At 41.0% G+C, this 20,135-nt stretch overlaps 1 protein-coding gene across 1 annotated transcript; it reads left to right on the top strand.

Annotated features, from left to right (window-relative positions):
• Positions 1-3,931: 3,931 nt before the first annotated feature.
• Positions 3,932-7,061, top strand: LOC118368964 (probable serine/threonine-protein kinase clkA). Its single transcript, XM_052495694.1, has 5 exons — positions 3,932-3,943; positions 4,418-4,431; positions 4,753-6,078; positions 6,299-6,369; positions 6,604-7,061. The coding sequence occupies exons 1-3, from the start codon at positions 3,932-3,934 to the stop codon at positions 5,528-5,530; spliced, it is 804 nt and encodes a 267-aa protein (XP_052351654.1). The 3' UTR covers positions 5,531-6,078; positions 6,299-6,369; positions 6,604-7,061.
• The last annotated feature ends 13,074 nt before the right edge of the window (positions 7,062-20,135 follow it).

Below are 20,135 nucleotides of genomic sequence, written 5' to 3'. Positions count from 1 at the left end.
CAACATGCTTAACAGGCATTAGAATAATACAAAAATTAATACTACCAATTGAATGACATCTATTGCAGGATAAATCAATGTTAGAGTTTACATAGCTGGCCATAAATAGATGTTGCATTTTATTTGATGGGTTGGTTATGTACATCTTCTAACCCATTGCTTTCTACTGTCAATGTTCTAGTCATCATACCATCAAGAAACCATCATACCATCAAGAAACTTTTATCTATTTGTTTTGAAATTTTAGGACCCCTTTAGGTATAAAAAAATATACAGTGCATTTGGAAAGTATTCAGACCCCATTACTTTTTCCACATTTTGTTACATTAGCCTTATTCTAAAATGTATTTTTTTTAAATCCTCATCAATCCACACACAATACACCCAAAAATGTTTGCAAATGTATAAAATAAAACAATTAAAAAGGAAAATCACATTTACGAAAGTATTCAGACCCTTTAATCAGTACTTTGTTGAAGCACCTTTGGCAGCGATTACAGGACGCTACAAGCTTGGCACACCTATATTTGGGGAGTTTCTCCCATTCTTCTCTGCAGATCCTCTCAAGCTCTGTCAAGTTGGATGGGGAGAGTCGCTGCACAGCTATTTTCAGGTCTTTCCAGAGATGTTCGATCGGGTTCAATCCGGGATCTGGATGGGCCACTCATGGACATTCATAGACTCCTGCATTGTCATGGCTGTGTGCTTAGGGTCGTTGTCCTGTTGGAAGGTAAACCTTTGCCCCAGTCGGAGGTCCTGAACGCTCTGGAGGGTCTTTAATTGAAGCCTCTCTGACATAATTCCCCATGGCAGCTGTCTAGACCCTTTGATTTGTTCAATCTTTACTCAAAGCGACATGCCGCTTTGATTAAAGCCAGTGTGCCTATGTATATGAAGATGACTCAACACTATACACGTCAGCTACTACAGAAACTGAAATGACTGCAACACTTAACAAAGAGCTGCAGGTAGTTTCAGAATAGGTGGCAAGGAATATGTTTTCTAAAACTAAAAGCATTGTATCTGGGACAAATCATTCACTTAACCCTAAACCTCAACTACATCTTGTAATAAATAATGTGGAAATGAAGCAGGTTGAGGTGACTAAACTGCTTGTAGTAACCCTGGATTGTAAACTGTCATGGTCCAAACATATTGATACAACAGTAGCTAAGATGGGAAGAAGTCTGTCCATAATAAAGCGCTGCTCTACCTTCTTAACCGCGCTATTAACAAGGCAGGTTCTACAGGCTCTAGTTTTGTCACACCCGGACTACTGTTTAGTTTGGTCAGGTGCCACAAAAAGGGAGTAAGGAAAATTGTGTTGTAGATAGATGGTAGTGGTGTTTTGGTTTCATCCAAATATCATCCCATTTCATTAAAACCATTTTGACTGTTTATGACCGTTAACAGCTCTGATGCTCTGGATCCTGGTGATAAAGGAGTGTTTGGACTCAGCTGGGACCAGGTTTTAGGACGCTGACGTCCTTCTTCCCAGAGATGGTCTGCCTGTACAATCACCACCTGGATTGGACACAACAAAACCTATCTTTTAGATCAGGGAGAGGCCATGGACATCACAAGCCCTCCACCAATGTTCTTCTAGCTGTCTGCCTGCCCCCTTGGACGATCTGCACGGCCTCTATGCACATTCACATGCCTCTCTCTTAACACTCACGCACACAACACACACACTCACACACTCAACCACCATACGCTGCTGCTACGTTTTACATGAATCCAGCTGCTCAGCCTCTTTACCCCGATTGTATACATATAACTTCTTCTATCACCGCCGCCGTTGTTGATATTGTTTTTCTACTTAGTGTATATTCTTTTGTTCTTTCTCTACTGGCATTGCGACTTTTCCCCTTCTATTTATTGATATTGATACTTTTCTGTTCACAAGTTTTCTATTTATTGATATTGATACTGTGCTGTTGAGGAGGAACTGGCAAGGAAACATTTCACTGTACCGTTTACACCTTCTGTATCCTGTGTACATGACAAATAAATGTTGGTTTGATTTGATAGAAGCCATAGACGAGATGAAGTGTATTTTTACCTGGAGTTTTTCCTTATTGTAGACTACTACTTTCAATACTGGTTTACTACACCACCTTACTCACTCTGTTTTTAGTACATGTCCTCACATGTGAGTCCTTAAATAGATGGGTGGAGCTAAGGCATAAGATGGTGTGATCAATGCTGAATGGGCATACTCATAGAAGAGCTCCTGAGCAAGTGTGAACACTTTCAAGGGTATTTTCACCTATTATTTCGTAAGTGGGATAACATGTTTATCAACTTTAAAAGCGGTATCTTTCCTGTTTCCTCCAACTACAGTGTATGATATACCATTTTGAATCTATGAGTCTGTACTTTTAAAAATATATTCAGATGTTGCTTATTGGCCTGATAGTGTTGTAATGTAGTTTATTCTTCATGTTGAACTGTGTAGTTACTGTAACTGCCAGAGCCTGAGTGTACATTACAAATGGCACCCTATTTCCTAGTCAAAGGAGTGCACTTTATAGCGAATAGGGTGCCATTTGGGATGCCAGCTGACAGAGAACAAATTACAGAACAGAAGCTTATGCAGATCAGTTGAGGAGCTCACAGAAGCCTGAACACTGAGGAAGACACCAGCAACCATTTTGGTAAGACATTTTCTATTATTCTATAAAATATTATACATTAAAAGTACCTGCACTTATCAGAATGTAAATGTGCGGAACAGTGAACATTGTCACTTACAGGTAGGCCTACTGTATTGATAGAAAAATCTCACTTAAAAAAACATAATGAGATTTTTAACTGCTTACTGTTTAGGCTACCTTCAGTATTTCAATTTGTATTTTTGATAGTATTTAAATGTATAATTTAAATTAATAATAGTTTAAAATGTATTTAGAATTTGATTCATGTTTTTTTCTCCCATGTATTAGATAGAGGGAATACCAATACAACTATGGAACTTGGAGTGTTTCTCATCATCATTTTTTCAGGTTAGTATCTGGTCCTATGCAGCAAATTTGAAATTACATTATTTTTTTACATTAGTAGAGACTCAGAGCTATAATATGTTATATCCTGCACTGCACAGCTGATGAGCAATGGGAAATTAATTATGCTTTGAAAGTTGATGAACTTGTAACCCCACCTTTGAGAAAATGGTCTGTGAATATTTTGGTACAGTACACCTACTGGAGAGCTCTTCTTTGTCTACTCCCATTCAGTATTGTTCACACACTCTTAAGCCTTAGCCCCACATATCTCTATCTCTTTAAGGATTCACAGTGTAGTAAACTACCAAAGATTTCAAGACTAAACATGGTGAAAGTAGTAGCAAAAATACACTTTATCTGTTCCTTGGACTATATCCTAATCTGATTTTGGTGCCGGTTATGTTGTTCTTCAGATGACAATTTCTGGTAAACAGGCAGAAGGTAGCCTAGTGGTCAGAGCATTGGGCCAGTAACCGAAAGGTTGCTAGATCGAACCCCTGAGCTGTCAAGGTAAAACTCTTATTGTTCTGCCCCTAAACAAGGCAGAAAACCCACTGTTCCTAGGCTGTCATTGTAAATAAGAATTTGTTCTTAACTAACTTGCCTAGTTAACTAATGAAATATTAGTTTATTTGTCACATGCAGAGGATATAGAAGGTGTAAAAGGTACAGTGATAAAAGGTACAGGTCATTTGCATAGTGGTTTCTTTTGTTTGGACATGTAGCTAGCTAGCTAACCATAATCCCAACTAACGCTGCGTTCAAAACAATTAGGATTTGGAAAAAACTATTTGAACGGTCATCCAACTCTGGAACTCGGGCCTCTTTCTAGAGCTCTGACTTTCCCACCTGAAATTCACTGATGTCATGATTTGAACTCTTGTTTTTTCCCACTTGTTTCGAACGCGGCAATACTACCATGCATGAACCTGCAAGTAGCTAAAGCTAACCAAATAGGTTCAATTTTAGCTAGCCAACATTAGGCTATAACTAGCAATTCAAATGGCTTTCTGAGATACAAATAATATTACGACACAGAACATTCACAAAACGTTAGCTAGAGAGCCAGCCAGCTAACATTAGCTAGCTAGCTAACAGTATACTTTAACTTGCTGCATACTGAGCAGCTCATGTAATAGATAAGACCATGCTACATGGCAGACATATCCAAACTCATTTCTCGGCATGTCCAGCCCTTCCATTATCTCAGCCAATCATTGAAAGCAGGAATGTTCCTGTATTTTCTGCGTCAAAAACTACTATGCTCGTAATTTAACAATTTTATTTGTATTTACAGATGGCATACACGTGTATTATTAAGGCACAGGAAAGTTCACATGTTCCAGAAGACATTTTCTGCCAAAAGCCCAATGGAACTGTCTAAATGTTTTTGTGTTTTTTTTTTGCAGGATGATGATGTGTGGTGACCTTGAGGGAAAAAATTGTCAGATGTTTTAGAAATGCCTGAGTCAACTTCTGGTGCCTGGGATTAAAGTATTGTTACGCTACCTAATAATTGTTATCTTTTTCCAAGTAATAGGCAGACTCTGCTCTGTATCAAGCACAACTACAGATCCTAATATGACAACCGCAACAGAGGCACCTGCTACAACAACCACAGCTGTTAGTGCATCTCCTGCTCCAACAACCACAGCTGTAGGTGCATCTCTTGCTCCAACAACCACAGACGCAGCTCCTACAACAACAACAATAACTGAGGCTCTTACTACAACAACAACTGAAGCTCCTACTACGACAACCACAGATCCATTTTCTACAACAGCTCCTACTACGACAACCACAACTGCAGCCCCTACTACAACAACCACAACTACAACTCCTACTACGACAACCACAACTACAGCTCCTACTACAACAACCACAACTACAACTCCTACTACAACAACCACAACTGCAGCTCCTACTACAACAACCACAACTGCAGCTCCTACTACAACAACCACAACTGCAGCTCCTACTACAACAACCACAACTACAACTCCTACTACAACAACCACAACTGCAGCTCCTACTACAACAACCACAACTGCAGCTCCTACTACAACAACCACAACTGCAGCTCCTACTACAACAACCACAACTGCAGCTCCTACTACAACAACCACAACTACAACTCCTACTACAACAACCACAACTGCAGCTCCTACTACAACAACCACAACTGCAGCTCCTACTACAACAACCACATCTACAGTTCCTACTACAACAACCACAACTACAGCTCCTACAACCACAACTGCAGCTCCTACTACAACAACCACAACTGCAGCTCCTACTACGACAACCACAACTACAGTTCCTACTACAACAACCACAGCTCCTACTACGACAACCACAACTGCAGCTCCTACTACAACAACCACAACTACAGCTCCTACTACCACAATCACAACTGCAGCTCCTACTACAACAACCATAACTACAGCTCCAACTACAACAACCACAACTGTAGCTCTAATCACAACAACTGTAGCTCCTACTATGACAACTACAGCTCCTAATAAAACAACCACATCTCCTAATAAAACAACCACATCTCCTACTACAAAAACTGCAGCTCCTAATACAACAACTGCAGCTCTTAATACAACAACTACAGCTCCTACTACAACACCTACAGCTCCTACTACAACAACTACAGCTCCTAATACAACAACTGCAGTTCTTACTACAACAAGTACAGCTCCTAATACAACAACTACAGTTCCTAATACAACAACTGCAGCTCCTACTACCTCAACTACAGCTCCTAATACAACAATTGCTGTTCTTACTACAACAATTACAGTTCCTACTACAACACCTACAGCTCCTAATACAACAACTGCAGCTCCTAATACAACAACTGCAGCTCTTAATACAACAATTACAGCTCCTAATACAACTGCAGCTCCTACTACAACAACTGCAGCTCCTAATACAACAACTGCAACTCTTACTACAACAACTACAGCTCCTAATACAACAACCACTACTGAGCTACCAGACACTACACAAATGAGCACTATAACTCCACCTGCAGGACAGTACACCATGCATAGTAGGTCTGGTAAGTCTGATTTACTCTACTTAATATCTAATGAAATTGGTAATAGTGGTCAACCCTGTCAAGTCTCCTTTTTTTCTTATAGTACGGTACGTGTCTGTCTGTCTGTCTGTCTGTCTGTCTGTCTGTCTGTCTGTCTGTCTGTCTGTCTGTCTGTCTGTCTGTCTGTCTGTCTGTTTTGCTTAATGCTTGTTCGTATTACTGACTCATTGTGTCTCTACAGGATATAAGTTGGTACTGAGGGTGAAATTTACCATGACAACAGACCTTACCGATACTGAAATCTTGAAGCAGGTGAGAGTCACTGTCAAACGTATCATATAATAATGAATTATTATTAATCTCCAAAAATGATTATAGAATGAGAATAATCTCACTCAAAGGGATTTCAGTGTAAGGTTGCTTTAACAAATGAGGATACTGAGTAAAGATGGAAAGTGAAGCGAATAAGTGGAAAGGAGTTTGAAGAGGATAGGAATGTAGCGTTTACACATTTACTAAATGATGCAACCCCTTTGTTTATTCCAGCTTCAGTGGGAACTGATCAGACGAGGGATGCCAGAGACCTTTACACTGCATATGAGAATAATTTCTGGACAGAATACAAAGAGAGTTACAAACCTTAATGACGATGGCCTGTTGGGGGAGGCTTATGAACCCCATGTCATATCACTTAATCCGGCATAGCAAAGACACGACAACAGATACCTTACAATAGATTACCCTCAAGATTACACTCTTACCCCATGTCCTGCCGTAACTGGACCTAATGTATTAGGCAACTAAATATCTATAGTACCTTCAGAAAGTTCACACCTCTTGACTTGTCTCACATTTTATGTTACAAAGTGTCATTAAAAATTATTGCATTGTATTGTTTTGTCAACGATCTACACAAAATACTCTGTAATGTGGAGAGAAAAAGTGGAAGTGGACATTTTTTTCAAACATTTGTAAATTAAATATGATGTATTAATCAACAGTCAGTTGCTATGTTCTCACAGTGAAAGTCATTTAACTCAGAAACTTCAATGACCCAAAAACTTGTAACTGAACTCAAGGCCACTGATATTTTTTTTGTTGGTATTATACTAGGCTAAATAATTTGGAAAATGAGAGAGTTAACAGACTAAGGCAGGGTATAGGCTAACGGAAAACAACACGGTCATTGAGGTGAGAATCACCACAGGTCAACATCATACATGAACTTCTGTACTTGAACTCAACAAACACACATTCACCAGACTTTTGAGGATGAGACGGTCTTATCAACTGAGAGGGAAAATATAACAGAATCCACCAAAACTGCACCGAAATTATAGGTTCATCCAAGGCCACAATGTGGGGGGGGGGACATTATACATTTCATTTTGAATCATTATTATTTTTTAAATAATTTTTATCCAGTTTGATAAACACTCCAAACAGCCTACCCGACCGCTCGGAGGAGTCTGCATGGTCCTAAAGCAATCGTTTTGAAATACATTCCAATGATAAAACTGGTGGGGACAAAAATGCAATTTCAGAATGTGTGGAGGCATGTCCATCCCGAGTGAAAGTTGCGTCCCTGGTTTCATCCACTAGGAGTCGCCATTCCCTAGGCTATCAGTTCACATCCAAATGTGGACAACGCAGCAACAGTATTAATCAGGATATGTAATTAAGACTAACAGAAATACAATAATCAGTTACTGACACGGCATCACGCAAAAGGGAAATTCAATGCAACAATTTATTTATGTACATTTGAGTGTCGTCTGGTTTAGTTGAGGGTCCGTTATGACGCATTGGTACAAAGGGAAAAGAGTCGGTCAGGGGTCCTGGTGTTGGAGCTTTTGGTCAAAGGCCTTCGTCAGAACTCAAGCATAGAGTGTCTTTCTCTCTAAGTTTGTTAGGGTACTCTGTTTTAATATAATGTTGATGTGGGTCCCCTTTAGGGAGCGATGAAGACTCAGTGGTTTGTTGTGAGTAAACAGACATGTGGGTTCAGCGGAGTTCCTCTTTGGTGATTGTTCTGTATGAGTTGAATAAAGCTTCCTCTATCTGTGTTTTGGTTTCTAATGAGATGGATCATCAAACCTTCCAGGTACCGTCACTAACGGGACTGCAAATCTTGGCCCAGAGTGTGGGATCTCATGAACATACACTACATACACTACATAAAAGTATGTGGACACCTGCTCGTCAAACATCTCATTCCAAAATTATGGACATTAATATGGAGTTGGTCCCCCTTTTGCTGCTTTAACAGCCTCCACTCTAATGGAAAAGCTTTCCACTACACGTTGGAACATTTCTGCGGGGACTTGTTTCCATTAAGCTAAAAGAGCACTGATGTTGGACAATTAGGCCTGGCTCGCAGAAGGCATTCCAATTCATCCAAAAGGTTTTCGATGGGGTTGAGGTCAGGGCTGTGTGCAGGCCAGTCAGGTTTATCCACACCAATCTCAACCAATCATTTTTGTATGGACCTCGCTTTGTGCACGGGGGCATTGTCATGCTAAAACAGGAAAGGGTTTTCCCCAAGCTGTTGCCACAAATTTGGAAGCATTGTATGCTGTAGCGTTAAGATTTCTCTTCACTGGAACTAAGGGGTCTAGCCCGAACCATGAAAAACAGCCCCAGACCATTATTTCTCCCCCTCCAAACTTTACAGTTGAAACTATGCATGTGGGAAGGTAGCGTTCTCCTGGCATCCGGCAGACCCAGACTTTCCATCAGACTGTCAGATGGTGAAGCGTGATTCATCACTCCAGAAAATGTGTTTCCACTGCTTCAGCTTTCAATGGCGGCAAGCTTTACACCACTCAAGCCGGTGTTTGGCATTGCGAATGGTGATCTTAGGCTTGTTTGCAGCTGCTCGGCCATGGAAACCCAATTCATGAAGCTCCCGACAAACAGTTATTCTGCTGATGTTGCTTCCAGAGGCAAATTGGAACTCGGTAGTGAGTTTTGCAACCAAGGACAGACAATTTTTTTGGCCTACCACTTTGCGGCTGATACGTTGTTGCTCCTAGACGTTTCCACTTCACAATAACAGCACTTACAGTTGACCAGGGCAGCTCTAGCAGGGACAAAATATGACGAATTGACTTGTTGGATTGTTGGCATCCTATGATGGTGCCACATTGAAAGTCACTGAGCTCTTCAGTGAGGCCATTCTATTACCAATATTTGTCTATGGAGATTGCATGGATGTGTGCTATATTTTACACACCTGTATTTTACACACTGTGTTGCTGAAATAGCCGAATCCACTAATTTGAAGGGGAGGCCACATGCATTTGTGTATATACTTTTTCCACAGGTTACAGCCTTATTCTAAAATGTATTAAATTGTTTTTCCCCCTCATCAATCTACACACAATAACCCATAATGACAAAGAAAAAAAGGTTTTTAGAAATGTAGGATTTTGTTTTCTCCAAATAAAACTAATTTACATAAGTATTCATACCATTTGCTATGAGACTCGAAATTGATTTCAGGTACATGCTGTTTCCATCGATCATCCTAGAGATGTTTCTACAACTTGATTGGAGTCCAACTGTGGTAAATTATTTGGACATGATTTGAAAAGGCACACACCTGTCTTTTTAATGTCCTACAGTTGACAGTGAATGTCAGAGCAAAAACCAAGCAATGGGGTCAAAGGAATTTCCCATAGAGCTCTGAGACAGGATTGTGTCGAGGCACAGATCTGGGGAAGGACTACCAACACATTTCTGCAGCATTGAAGGTCCCCAAGAGTACAGTGGCCTCCTTTATTATTCAATGGAAGAAGTTTGGAACCACCAAGACCCTTCCGAGATCTAGCCGCCTGGCGAAACTGAGCAATCTAGGGAAAAGGGCCTTGGTCGACATCAATGATGTCGCTCTTGCTGCTGGTGATTCTCTGATCCACCTCTACGCAGACGACACCATTCTGTATACTTCTTGTCCTTCTTTGGACACTGTGTTAACTAACCTCCAGATGAGCTTCAATGCCATACAACTCTCCTTCTGTGGTCTCCAACTGCTCTTAAATAATAGTAAAACTAAATGCATGCTCTTCAACCGATCGCAGCCCACACCTGCCTGCCCATCCAGCATCACTACTCTGGACGGTTCTGACTTAGAATACGTGGACAACTACAAATACCTAGGTGTCTGGTTAGACTGTAAACTCTCCTTCCAGACTCACATTAAGCATCTCCAATCTAAAATGAAATCTAGAATCCACTTCCTATTTCGCAACAAAGCATCCTTCCCTCATGCTGCCAAACATGCCCTCCTAAAACTGACCATCCTGCCGATCCTCGACTTTGGCGATGTCATTTACAAAATAGCCTCCAATACTCTACTCAGCAAATTGGATGCAGTCTATAACAGTGCCATCCGTTTTGTCACCAAAGCCCCATATACTACCCACCACTGTGACCTGTACGCTCTCGTTGGCTGGCCCTCGCTTCATATTCGTCTCCAAATCCACTGGCTCCAGGTCATCTATAAGTATCTGCTAGGTAAAGCCCCAACTTATCTCAGCTCATTGGTCACCATAGCAGCACCCACCCAGGGCACGCTCTCCAGCAGGTATATTTCACTGGTCACCCCCAAAGCCAATTCCTACTTTGGCCGCCTTTCCTTTCAGCTCTCTGCTGACAATGATTGGAACGAACTGCAAAAATCACTGAAGCTGGAGACTCATATCTCCCTCACTAGCTTTAAGCACCAGCTGTCAGAGCAGCTCACAGATCACTGCACCTGTACATAGCCCATCTGTAAATAGCCCATCCAACTACCCCATCCCCATACTGTTATTTATTTTATTTATTTTGTGCCTTAGCACCCCAGTATCTCTACTTGCACATTCATCTTCTGCACATCTATCAATCCAGTATTTAATTGCTATATTGTAATTATTTCGCCACTATGTCCTATTTATTGCCTTACCTCCCTTATCCTACCTCATTTGCACACACTGTATGTAGACTTTTTCTATTGTATTATTGACGGTATGTTTCTTTATTCCATGTGTAACTCTGTGTTGTTGTTTGTGTCGCACTGCTTTGCTTTATCTTGGCCAGGTCACAGTTGTAAATGAGAACTTGTTCTCAACTAGCCTACCTGGTTAAATAAAGGTGAAATAAATAAATAAAATAAAGAAGGGCCTTGGTCAGGGAGGTGACCAAGAACCTGATGGTCACTCTGAAGGAGCTACGGAGTTCCTCTGTGGAGATGGGAGAATCTTCCAGAAGAACAACTATCTCTGCAGCACTCTACCAATCAGCCCTTTATTGTAGAGTGGCCAGACAGAAGCCACTCCTCGGTATAAGGCACATGACAGCCTGCTTGGAGTTTGCAAAAAGGCACCTAAAGACTCCCAGACCATGAGAAACAAGATTGTCAGGTCTGATGAAACCAAGATTGAACTCTTTGGCCTGAATGCCAAGCTTCATGTCTGGAGGAGACTTGGCACCATCCCTATGGTGAATCAAGGTGGTGGCAGCATCATGCTGTGGGGATGTTTTTCAGTGGCAGGGACTGGGAGACTAGTCAGGATCGAAGGAAAGATGAACGAAGTACAGAGAGATCCTTGATGAAAACCTGCTCCAGAGCGCTTAGGACCTCAAACTGAGGCAAAGGTTCACCTTCCAACAGGACAACGACCCTAAGCACACAGCCAAGACAACACAGGAGTGGCTTCGGGACAAGTCTTTGATTGTCCTTGAGTGGCCCAGCCAGAGTCCGGACTTGAACCCAATCGAATCTCTCTGGAGAGACTGGAAAATAGCTGTGCAGGGATTGCTGCCAAAGGTGCTTCATCAAAGTACTGAGTAAAGATTCTACATACATATGTAAATTGGATATTTCAGATTTTTATTTTTAATAACTTTGCAAACATTTCTATAAAGCTGTTTTTGCTTTGTCATTACTTGGAATTGTTTGTAGATTAATGTGTTAATACTACTTTTCTCCTCTTGTCATTTTGCTTTATCCCCCTTCTTTACGTCAATGTCCTTCCTCATTCAATATACTTTATTTGTCTGAGCAACTTTACCATTTAAAAGTTACAATTTGACATAGTGATAAAATAATGGATATGTTGAAACCTAATGATACAATAATTCCACTCTGAAACCTTATAACTGTATGAAATTGATTAGAATCATACAATTATAATCTGATGATGTGTGTAGTTTTAGTCTGAATTATATTAAGACAATGTATCTGTATAGTGGAAAAACACAGACTGTCTGAGCAAGGCGTAGCTTAGAATTTGAACTTGTATGTGGGGGCCGAAGAAAGATACGGAGAACAGTTCAACTGTATTTGAAACGACCTGGCTAGGCCTCTGAGGAACCTATGAGAGCATAGGGTGTACTTCTCAAGGTTTCCCTAATCTTAGGGGAATGGAACCGTGATATACAGTGGTGAGATAAAACTCACCTACTGTTTGTGTGGAAGTATGTGCGTAGGATACCTACTGTTTGTGTGGAAGTATGTGCGTAGGATACCTACTGTTTGTGTGGAAGTATGTGCATAGGATACCTACTGTTTGTGTGGAAGTATGTGCGTAGGATACCTACTGTTTGTGTGGAAGTATTTGCGCAGCTATAAAATGGATGTCTTTGTGTAATGGACTTTAGAACGTTCTCTGAATAAACTGTACTATCTTTTTGCATAAGCTGAGTCTTTGACTAATTATTATTAAACCCATGGTCTTACATACCTTAAGGGAACATTTTGACATTTGCCATATGGTTAGTGAGACCGACCACATTGCAAATGTACGGTCCCTTACTAGACGTCCGAAAACGTTTGTAAAATTCACGGACGGCGTCGGGCCGTGCGGCAGGGCCGGTTGTTCCGGGAAGTCATCAAACGAACTCTCTCGGACATTCGGTTTCCGTTTGATAAAATAATAAAATTTTGGTCATTTTTCCGCTGTCCCGGTAATTCCCACAAGAGGGCGAATGCAATAATATTGCAAATGTACAAAACATCACGAATCACGACGTGGCCTTATCTACAAAATGGAAAATATTTTGAAGCCGAAACTTGGTGAGCATAGGTTTGGCATAATGGGCAGTTGGCCCCGAACAAGATGGCGTCTAGGCCTCAACGGTTTTTGAGTTATGGCCATTTTTCTGGGATTAAAGGTCCAAAATGAAAACAGAGCAATTATTTTTCCGCTTCACGTCAAAGTCAAGGAACCTCCAGTTTCAATAAAAAGAGAACCAGCCATTTATCTATCGTCATTTCAGAGAAATCGTATACAATGTCAAATTGGTGATGTTTAAAAATAGGTGTTTTCTTTTTTAACAGTTACAGATCCAGTTGCAGCGTGTTCATACAAATCTTTTTAAAGTGTGCTTCGGAGCTCTGCGAGATTTCTGTGATATTCTGTGATTTTCTGAAATAACACACACTCACTAAACCCTCCGTAAATAAGTCCGTTCTTAACATAAATACTTAAAACTCAAAATTCTATAATTGCCTACCCCAAGGAGGATATGTGTTCACTTTCAGCTTCCTGTGTAAACCGGAAGTGCCTTAAAATGGTGTCATGGGTGCTACAACCCCCATGAACTGTAAGTCAGTCATTTCTCCCAACAGATGTCAAAGAAAAGCTCTCTCTCTCACACGGTCACACACACACACACACACACACACACACACACACACACACACACACACACACACACACACACACACACACACACACACACACACACACACACACACACACACACACACACACACACACACACACACACACACACACACACACACACACACACACACACACACAGCAAGGATGGAGTGACAAAGTGCGGTGCATAAAGACACACAGAGCCTGCAATGGCATTTCCATATTCTCTAGGCCGTGCCGAGTTCAACGAGATGCCCCGCTTGACCGTAGCTCGCTCTGACTGCAGCGACCGTGAAAAAAGTAGGCCCAAAATGAAGCCTGGCCCTAAATGTCATTTGCTTTTGGTTGACAGTGAGAGAACCGTTAGGGTGAGAAGCACAATTCGACCTCAGGTACGTTCCTGAGGTCCTCCCGATCTGTGCAAGCCTAACCTTGACCGTGTGGCATTAAACCTTAACAGTAAAACAGGGTTTTTTGATCTCACAGAATACAATGACATCTCTCCCCATAGGAATACATTGCCTGCTCCTCTAAAGTCAACCTGAAGCCTATGTGGGTTATGAATGCCTTATGAACCTGTCTTCAATGACAGTCCATCAGGACACTATGAGGTCTACCTGTGTCGATTCTAAGCTTCCTGAAGCAACCGGGAAGTGGTTAAAATCACCCTAAACGTGTTTTTCCATACCCAACCAGCAGTTTGTGATAAATAGTGCATTCAACCCTGTGTAAATCGGTCAGTTCTTAACGTAAACACTCAAAACTCAGGATTCTGTAAAGGAATACCCCAATGAGGATATGTGTTTACTTATAGCTTCCTGTGCCAACCGGAAGGGCCATAATTGGTGTTACAGGGGCTGTTTCGAAGGGTTAAAAAAACTTCATATGTGTGATTACGCAACCCCCATGAACTGTAAATCAGTCATTATTCCCATTAAATGTCAAAGAAAAACTAAATCACATACACACACAGCTTGGAAGGAGGGACACATTAGGGTGCGTAGTGACATACACTGCCTGCATTGTAGGGCGGCAGGGTAGCCTAGTGGTTAGAGCATTGGACTAGTAACCGAAAGGTTGCAAGTTCAAATCCCCGAGCTGACAAGGTACAAAATCTGTCGTTCTGCCCTTGAACAGGCAGTTAACCCACTGTTCCTAGGCTGTCATTGAAAATAAGAATTTGTTCTTAACTGACTTGCCTAGTAAAATAAAAAAAATTAGTTAACCTTCTTCAAACTATTAAAGAACCGTCAGACTGAGAGTTCTGAAACTTTAGAAACCTGTTCTAGACCTCAGGTCGATAGTGCGATAGTTACATGGCTCTAGAAGGTTCTCGGACCGAGAAACAGCCTAGTACATTTTCATCACGAAAATGACGACATTTAGAAATGTCCCAGAGTCGCAAGACTAGGTGCATTGCGACCGCCTCGGCCCATATAGACGGACCCCAACGTTTCTGTCCGATAGCTCATTCAAGGACCCCGTAGCAAAGCATGGAAAAAGTGGATTTTCAGCACCAGTCTTGCTCGGACACCAAATGACCTATCGAGCCGAAACTTGGGATTCAGGGTTGCCTCAGCTAGGCCTACACATAACATCAGAACTGGACCCGCAGCTAGAACGTAACTACGTGTTTTACGTTTTTATTATGGTTTGAACAGAAGGCGTTGTGAATTTTGGGCCAGCTCTGAAGTATGTGATAGTTGGCAACTAAACGATTTGGAAAAAATGGGTTTGGTGTCAGTTTGTATCAGTTTGGTGTCAGAATGATATCTAATTGACTGATGGACGGTAACTTGCTGGTGACTATTGTCCATTTGCAATATGTTTAAACAGTGAGGTACCATCACCAAAGTGACATTCTGAAATCAACCCTAACGAGCGATGGAAAGGAACAACTATCACTGCCCAGCCATCCCGAGTTCAGGCTAGTCAATTTCACTTTACTGCAGGATTTTTGAGCATGCCAAATTCGTGATGGTAAATGCCCATTGAAACATATTGCAAATTCACGTGCATTTGCAATATGATTCAATAGAGAAAAAACATCACCAAATGGACATGATGAAATCAACACAACGAGCGATGGAGAGGAACCACTATCACTGCCCGGCCATCCCGAGTTCATCAGGCCAGTCAATTTTGCATTTCTACAGTATTTTTGAGCATGTCAAATTTGTGATGGTACATGGCAAATGGACATAACATCCTGATTTGGCATTTTCAAATCTTTCATATTGCATTTGGACATTTCTTATGGCATTTGGCCCAAAAAAAGTGACTTTTGACTTTGACATTTGACTTCCTGTGAAATCATATTGCAAATGGACAAAACATATGCCTTATGCACAAGTAAAAAAAATGATAATAAAAGTTGACAAAAGTATAGGCTACAGTTCTTACACATGATTCATTGACAAAAAATCTAAAGAATTTTGAAAACGATCTAGAAAGAAGTTTTTTAAGGGGGTGATATGTTTTTGAAAAAAAGTTCACATTTTCGACTTTTGACTTCCTATGAAATCATATTGCAAATGGACAAAACATATGCCTTATGCACAAGTAAAAAAAACATGATGATAATAAAATCTGACTAAAATATGTTGATACAGTTCTTATACATGTGTAATTGACACAAAATTCGAAAGAATTTTGAAAAACGGTCCAGAAAGCACTTTTTTAAGGATGTGTGAAGTTTTGTCAAAATGTTTGCTATTTTTGACTTTTGACTTTTGACTTCCTATGAAATCATATTGCAAATGGACAAAACATATGCCTTATGCACAAAGTTAAAAAATAAATACAAATTATGATAATACATTTGGACAAAAGTATATTCATACAGTTCTTACACATATGTAATTGACAAAAAAAAATCGAAAGAATTTCGAAAAACGGTCCAGAAAGTACTTGTTTAAGGGGGTGATACGTTTTAGATTTTTTTTTTTCACTTTCAAAAGGTTACTTTTGGATGTTGACTTGTGTTACATTTGCAATATGAAAAACCACGGTGGAGCGCACTCGCCACCTGTTGGATTTTTAAAGTGTTACACCTGGCATTTGCCATATGGCATTTGCAATCAAATTTGAACGAAACGACGCCAAATTGAGTGGTATTGGACACCGTGTATATGGTTTGTCCAGTGCCAATGACTTCCCATTCATTTTTGTCCATTTCAGAGGGGTGTTCCCTTACAGATCTCGAGGATTGGTCAGAGCTATTGATGGTCAGTTATTACCATTGGGATTGAAAATTCTCGTGACACATAGACACTAACCTCCTTTAATTAAGACTTGCTGCTTGATTTCAGATTCGGTTAGCTCTGTCTTCGAGGTAAATTTCACCCTCAGTCCAACCACATATCCTGTAGAGACACAATGAGTCAACATTACAAACCAACATGAAACAAACAAACAGAATGTCAGACAGACAGACTGACAGACAGAGAGAGAGACAGACAAACAAACAGTGTATGTTAAAAGGAAGGGACAGGACAGGGTTGACCTCAATTACCAATTGGATTAGATATGAAGCACAGTAAATCACACTTACCAGGTCCACTGTTTGTGTCTGACAGTCCGGGCGGTTGGAGGTATTGTGCTCATCTTTTGAATGATTGGTTGTGTAGTTGTTGGTAGGTCAGGGTTTGTTGTGTAGTTGTGATTTCAGTAGTTGCAGTTGTAGTTGTTGTGGCTGTTGTTGTGGGAGAAGCTGTGGTTGTTGTAGGGGTCGATGTGGTTGTTGTAATAGCAGCTATAGATGTTGTTGGTGTTGCTGTGATTGTTCTAGAGCTGGCAGTGGTTGTTCAGGGGAAACCTGAGGTTGTTGTTGTTGCAGCAGGGGATGTTGTTGTTGCAGCAGTGGATGTTGTCGGAGCGGCTGTAGTTGTTGTCAGGGAAGAGGTGTTTGTTATAGATGCAGCGTTGGTTGTTGTGGCTGTAGCTGTGCTTGTTGTGGGAGCAGCTATAGTTCTGGTAGAAGCTATGCTTGTGGTAGCAGCTGTGGTTGTTGTGGGGAAAGGGGGGAGGTGTTGCTAACATTTATGACAGTAAATTTCAATTTACCAAGCCTGATAAAGGACTGCGTTTTTGTCTTTTGAGCTTCTAGTTATGTAATATATGCAGTTTACTCAATCACTTTGTATACCTATTGTTTACAGGCTTCCTAGGCCGTATACAGCGTTCCTCACTGATTTCCTTGAATTCCTATCAGACCTTGTAGTCATGGCAGGTAACATTCACAGTTTTGGTGACTTTAATATTCACATTTTTTTATTTATTTATTTCACCTTTATTTAACCAGGTAGGCTAGTTGAGAACAAGTTCTCATTTGCAACTGCGACCTGGCCAAGATAAAGCATAGCAGTGTGAACAGACAACACAGAGTTACACATGAAGTAAACAATTAGCAAGTCAATAACACAGTAGAAAAAATGGGCAGTCTATATACAATGTGTGCAAAAGGCATGAGGAGGTAGGCGAATAATACAATTTTGCAGATTAACACTGGAGTGATAAATGATCAGATGGGCATGTACAGGTAGAGATATTGGTGTGCAAAAGAGCAGAAAAGTAAATAAATAAAAACAGTATAAAAACAGTATGGGAATGAGGTAGGTGAAAAAGGGTGAGCTATTTACCTATAGACTATGTACAGCTGCAACGATCGGTTAGCTGCTCGGATAGCTGATGTTTGAAGTTGGTGAGGGAGATAAAAGTCTCCAACTTCAGCGATTTTGCAATTCGTTCCAGTCACAGGCAGCAGAGTACTGGAACGAAAGGCGGCCAAATGAGGTGTTGGCTTTAGGGATGATCAGTGAGATACACCTGCTGGAGCGCGTGCTACGGATGGGTGTTGCCATCGTGACCAGTGAACTGAGATAAGGCGGAGCTTTACCTAGCATGGACTTGTAGATGACCTGGAGCCAGTGGGTCTGGCGACGAATATGTAGTGAGGGCCAGCCGACTAGAGCATACAAGTCGCAGTGGTGGGTGGTATAAGATGCTTTAGTGACAAAACGGATGGCACTGTGATAGACTGCATCTAGTTTGCTGAGTAGAGTGTTGGAAGCCATTTTGTAGATGACATCGCCGAAGTCGAGGATCGGTAGGATAGTCAGTTTTACTAGGGTAAGCTTGGCAGCGTGAGTGAAGGAGGCTTTGTTGCGGAATAGAAAGCCGACTCTGGATTTAAGCATATCCCAGTTTAGGTCACCTAACAGAACAAACTCTGAAGCTAGATGGGGGGCGATCAATTCACAAATGGTGTCCAGGGCACAGCTGGGAGCTGACGGGGGTCGGTAGCAGGCGGCAACAGTGAGAGACTTGTTTCTGGAGAGAGTAATTTTCAAAATTAGTAGTTCAAACTGTTTGGGTATGGACCTGGAAAGTATGACATTACTTTGCAGGCTATCTCTGCAGTAGACTGCGACTCCGCCCCCTTTGGCAGTTCTATCTTGACATGGAGAATTTACACAGGGAGGCCTAATGTATTGATTGAAAAATTTCACTCGGAAAACCTTAATAAGATTAGAAAATGATTTGGTATCACTTTTAAATGCAACCAATAGCATAGGCCAATGAAAATCGTGGATAAACAGATTGTAGGTCTACAATATGAGGAGGAAATTATAGTCCAACAATTGTCCTGTTCCTGTTGTAGTCCACCAACTTTCCTGTTCCTGTTGTAGTCCACTAACTTTCCTGTTCCTGTTGTAGTCCACCAACTTTCCTGTTCCTGTTGTAGTCCACCAACCTTCCTCCTTTCCTAATTTCGAAATATTGCATGAGGCCTTTTAGCTGCTGTTGATTGTTGGGGCGGCAGCTAGACTACTACTTTGCGCGTTGGGCCAGTAGCCGAAAGGTTGCTAGATCAAATCCCTGAGCTGACAAGGTAAAAATCTGTCTCTCTACCCCTCAGCAAGGAAGGCAGTTAACCCACTGTTCCTAGGCTGTCATTGAAAATAAGAATTTGTTCTTAAAAGACGTGCCTAAATAAATATCAAATTGACAACCACACTCAAGCTGTTTGATATTTGCCCTGCAGGCTTCCTGTATGCGTAACAGATTCACAGCAATATTTTTAACGAAGCTATTGATTCTCTAGCTAAATTATGCTTTCTGGTGTAGTATTTTCAATGATTTATTTTATTAATAGTATTTAGTATAATAAGTCATTATAGATTTTGGAGTACCTCTAGCACCCCTTCCGTGTGCTGTGCTCTCCCTGTGGCCCCAAAAAATCAAGACTTCTTCTTCTTATTTTCCCAGCCAGAGATACATTTTAACAAGATATACAGATGGAGATTTAGTTCAACAAATTCATATTGATGGATTATCAGACAAGTCACAGGCTTTTGGTTGGTAGTAGCCTATAATAGTGAAGTGCAAAATAATCCACTGGGTCTCGGCTATGCATTAAATGGC

This window comes from Oncorhynchus keta, chromosome 35 (assembly GCF_023373465.1).
Source record: "Oncorhynchus keta strain PuntledgeMale-10-30-2019 chromosome 35, Oket_V2, whole genome shotgun sequence".
NCBI classification, from domain to species: Eukaryota; Metazoa; Chordata; class Actinopteri; order Salmoniformes; family Salmonidae; genus Oncorhynchus; species Oncorhynchus keta.
This window is presented reverse-complemented; position numbering and strand designations above follow the sequence as displayed.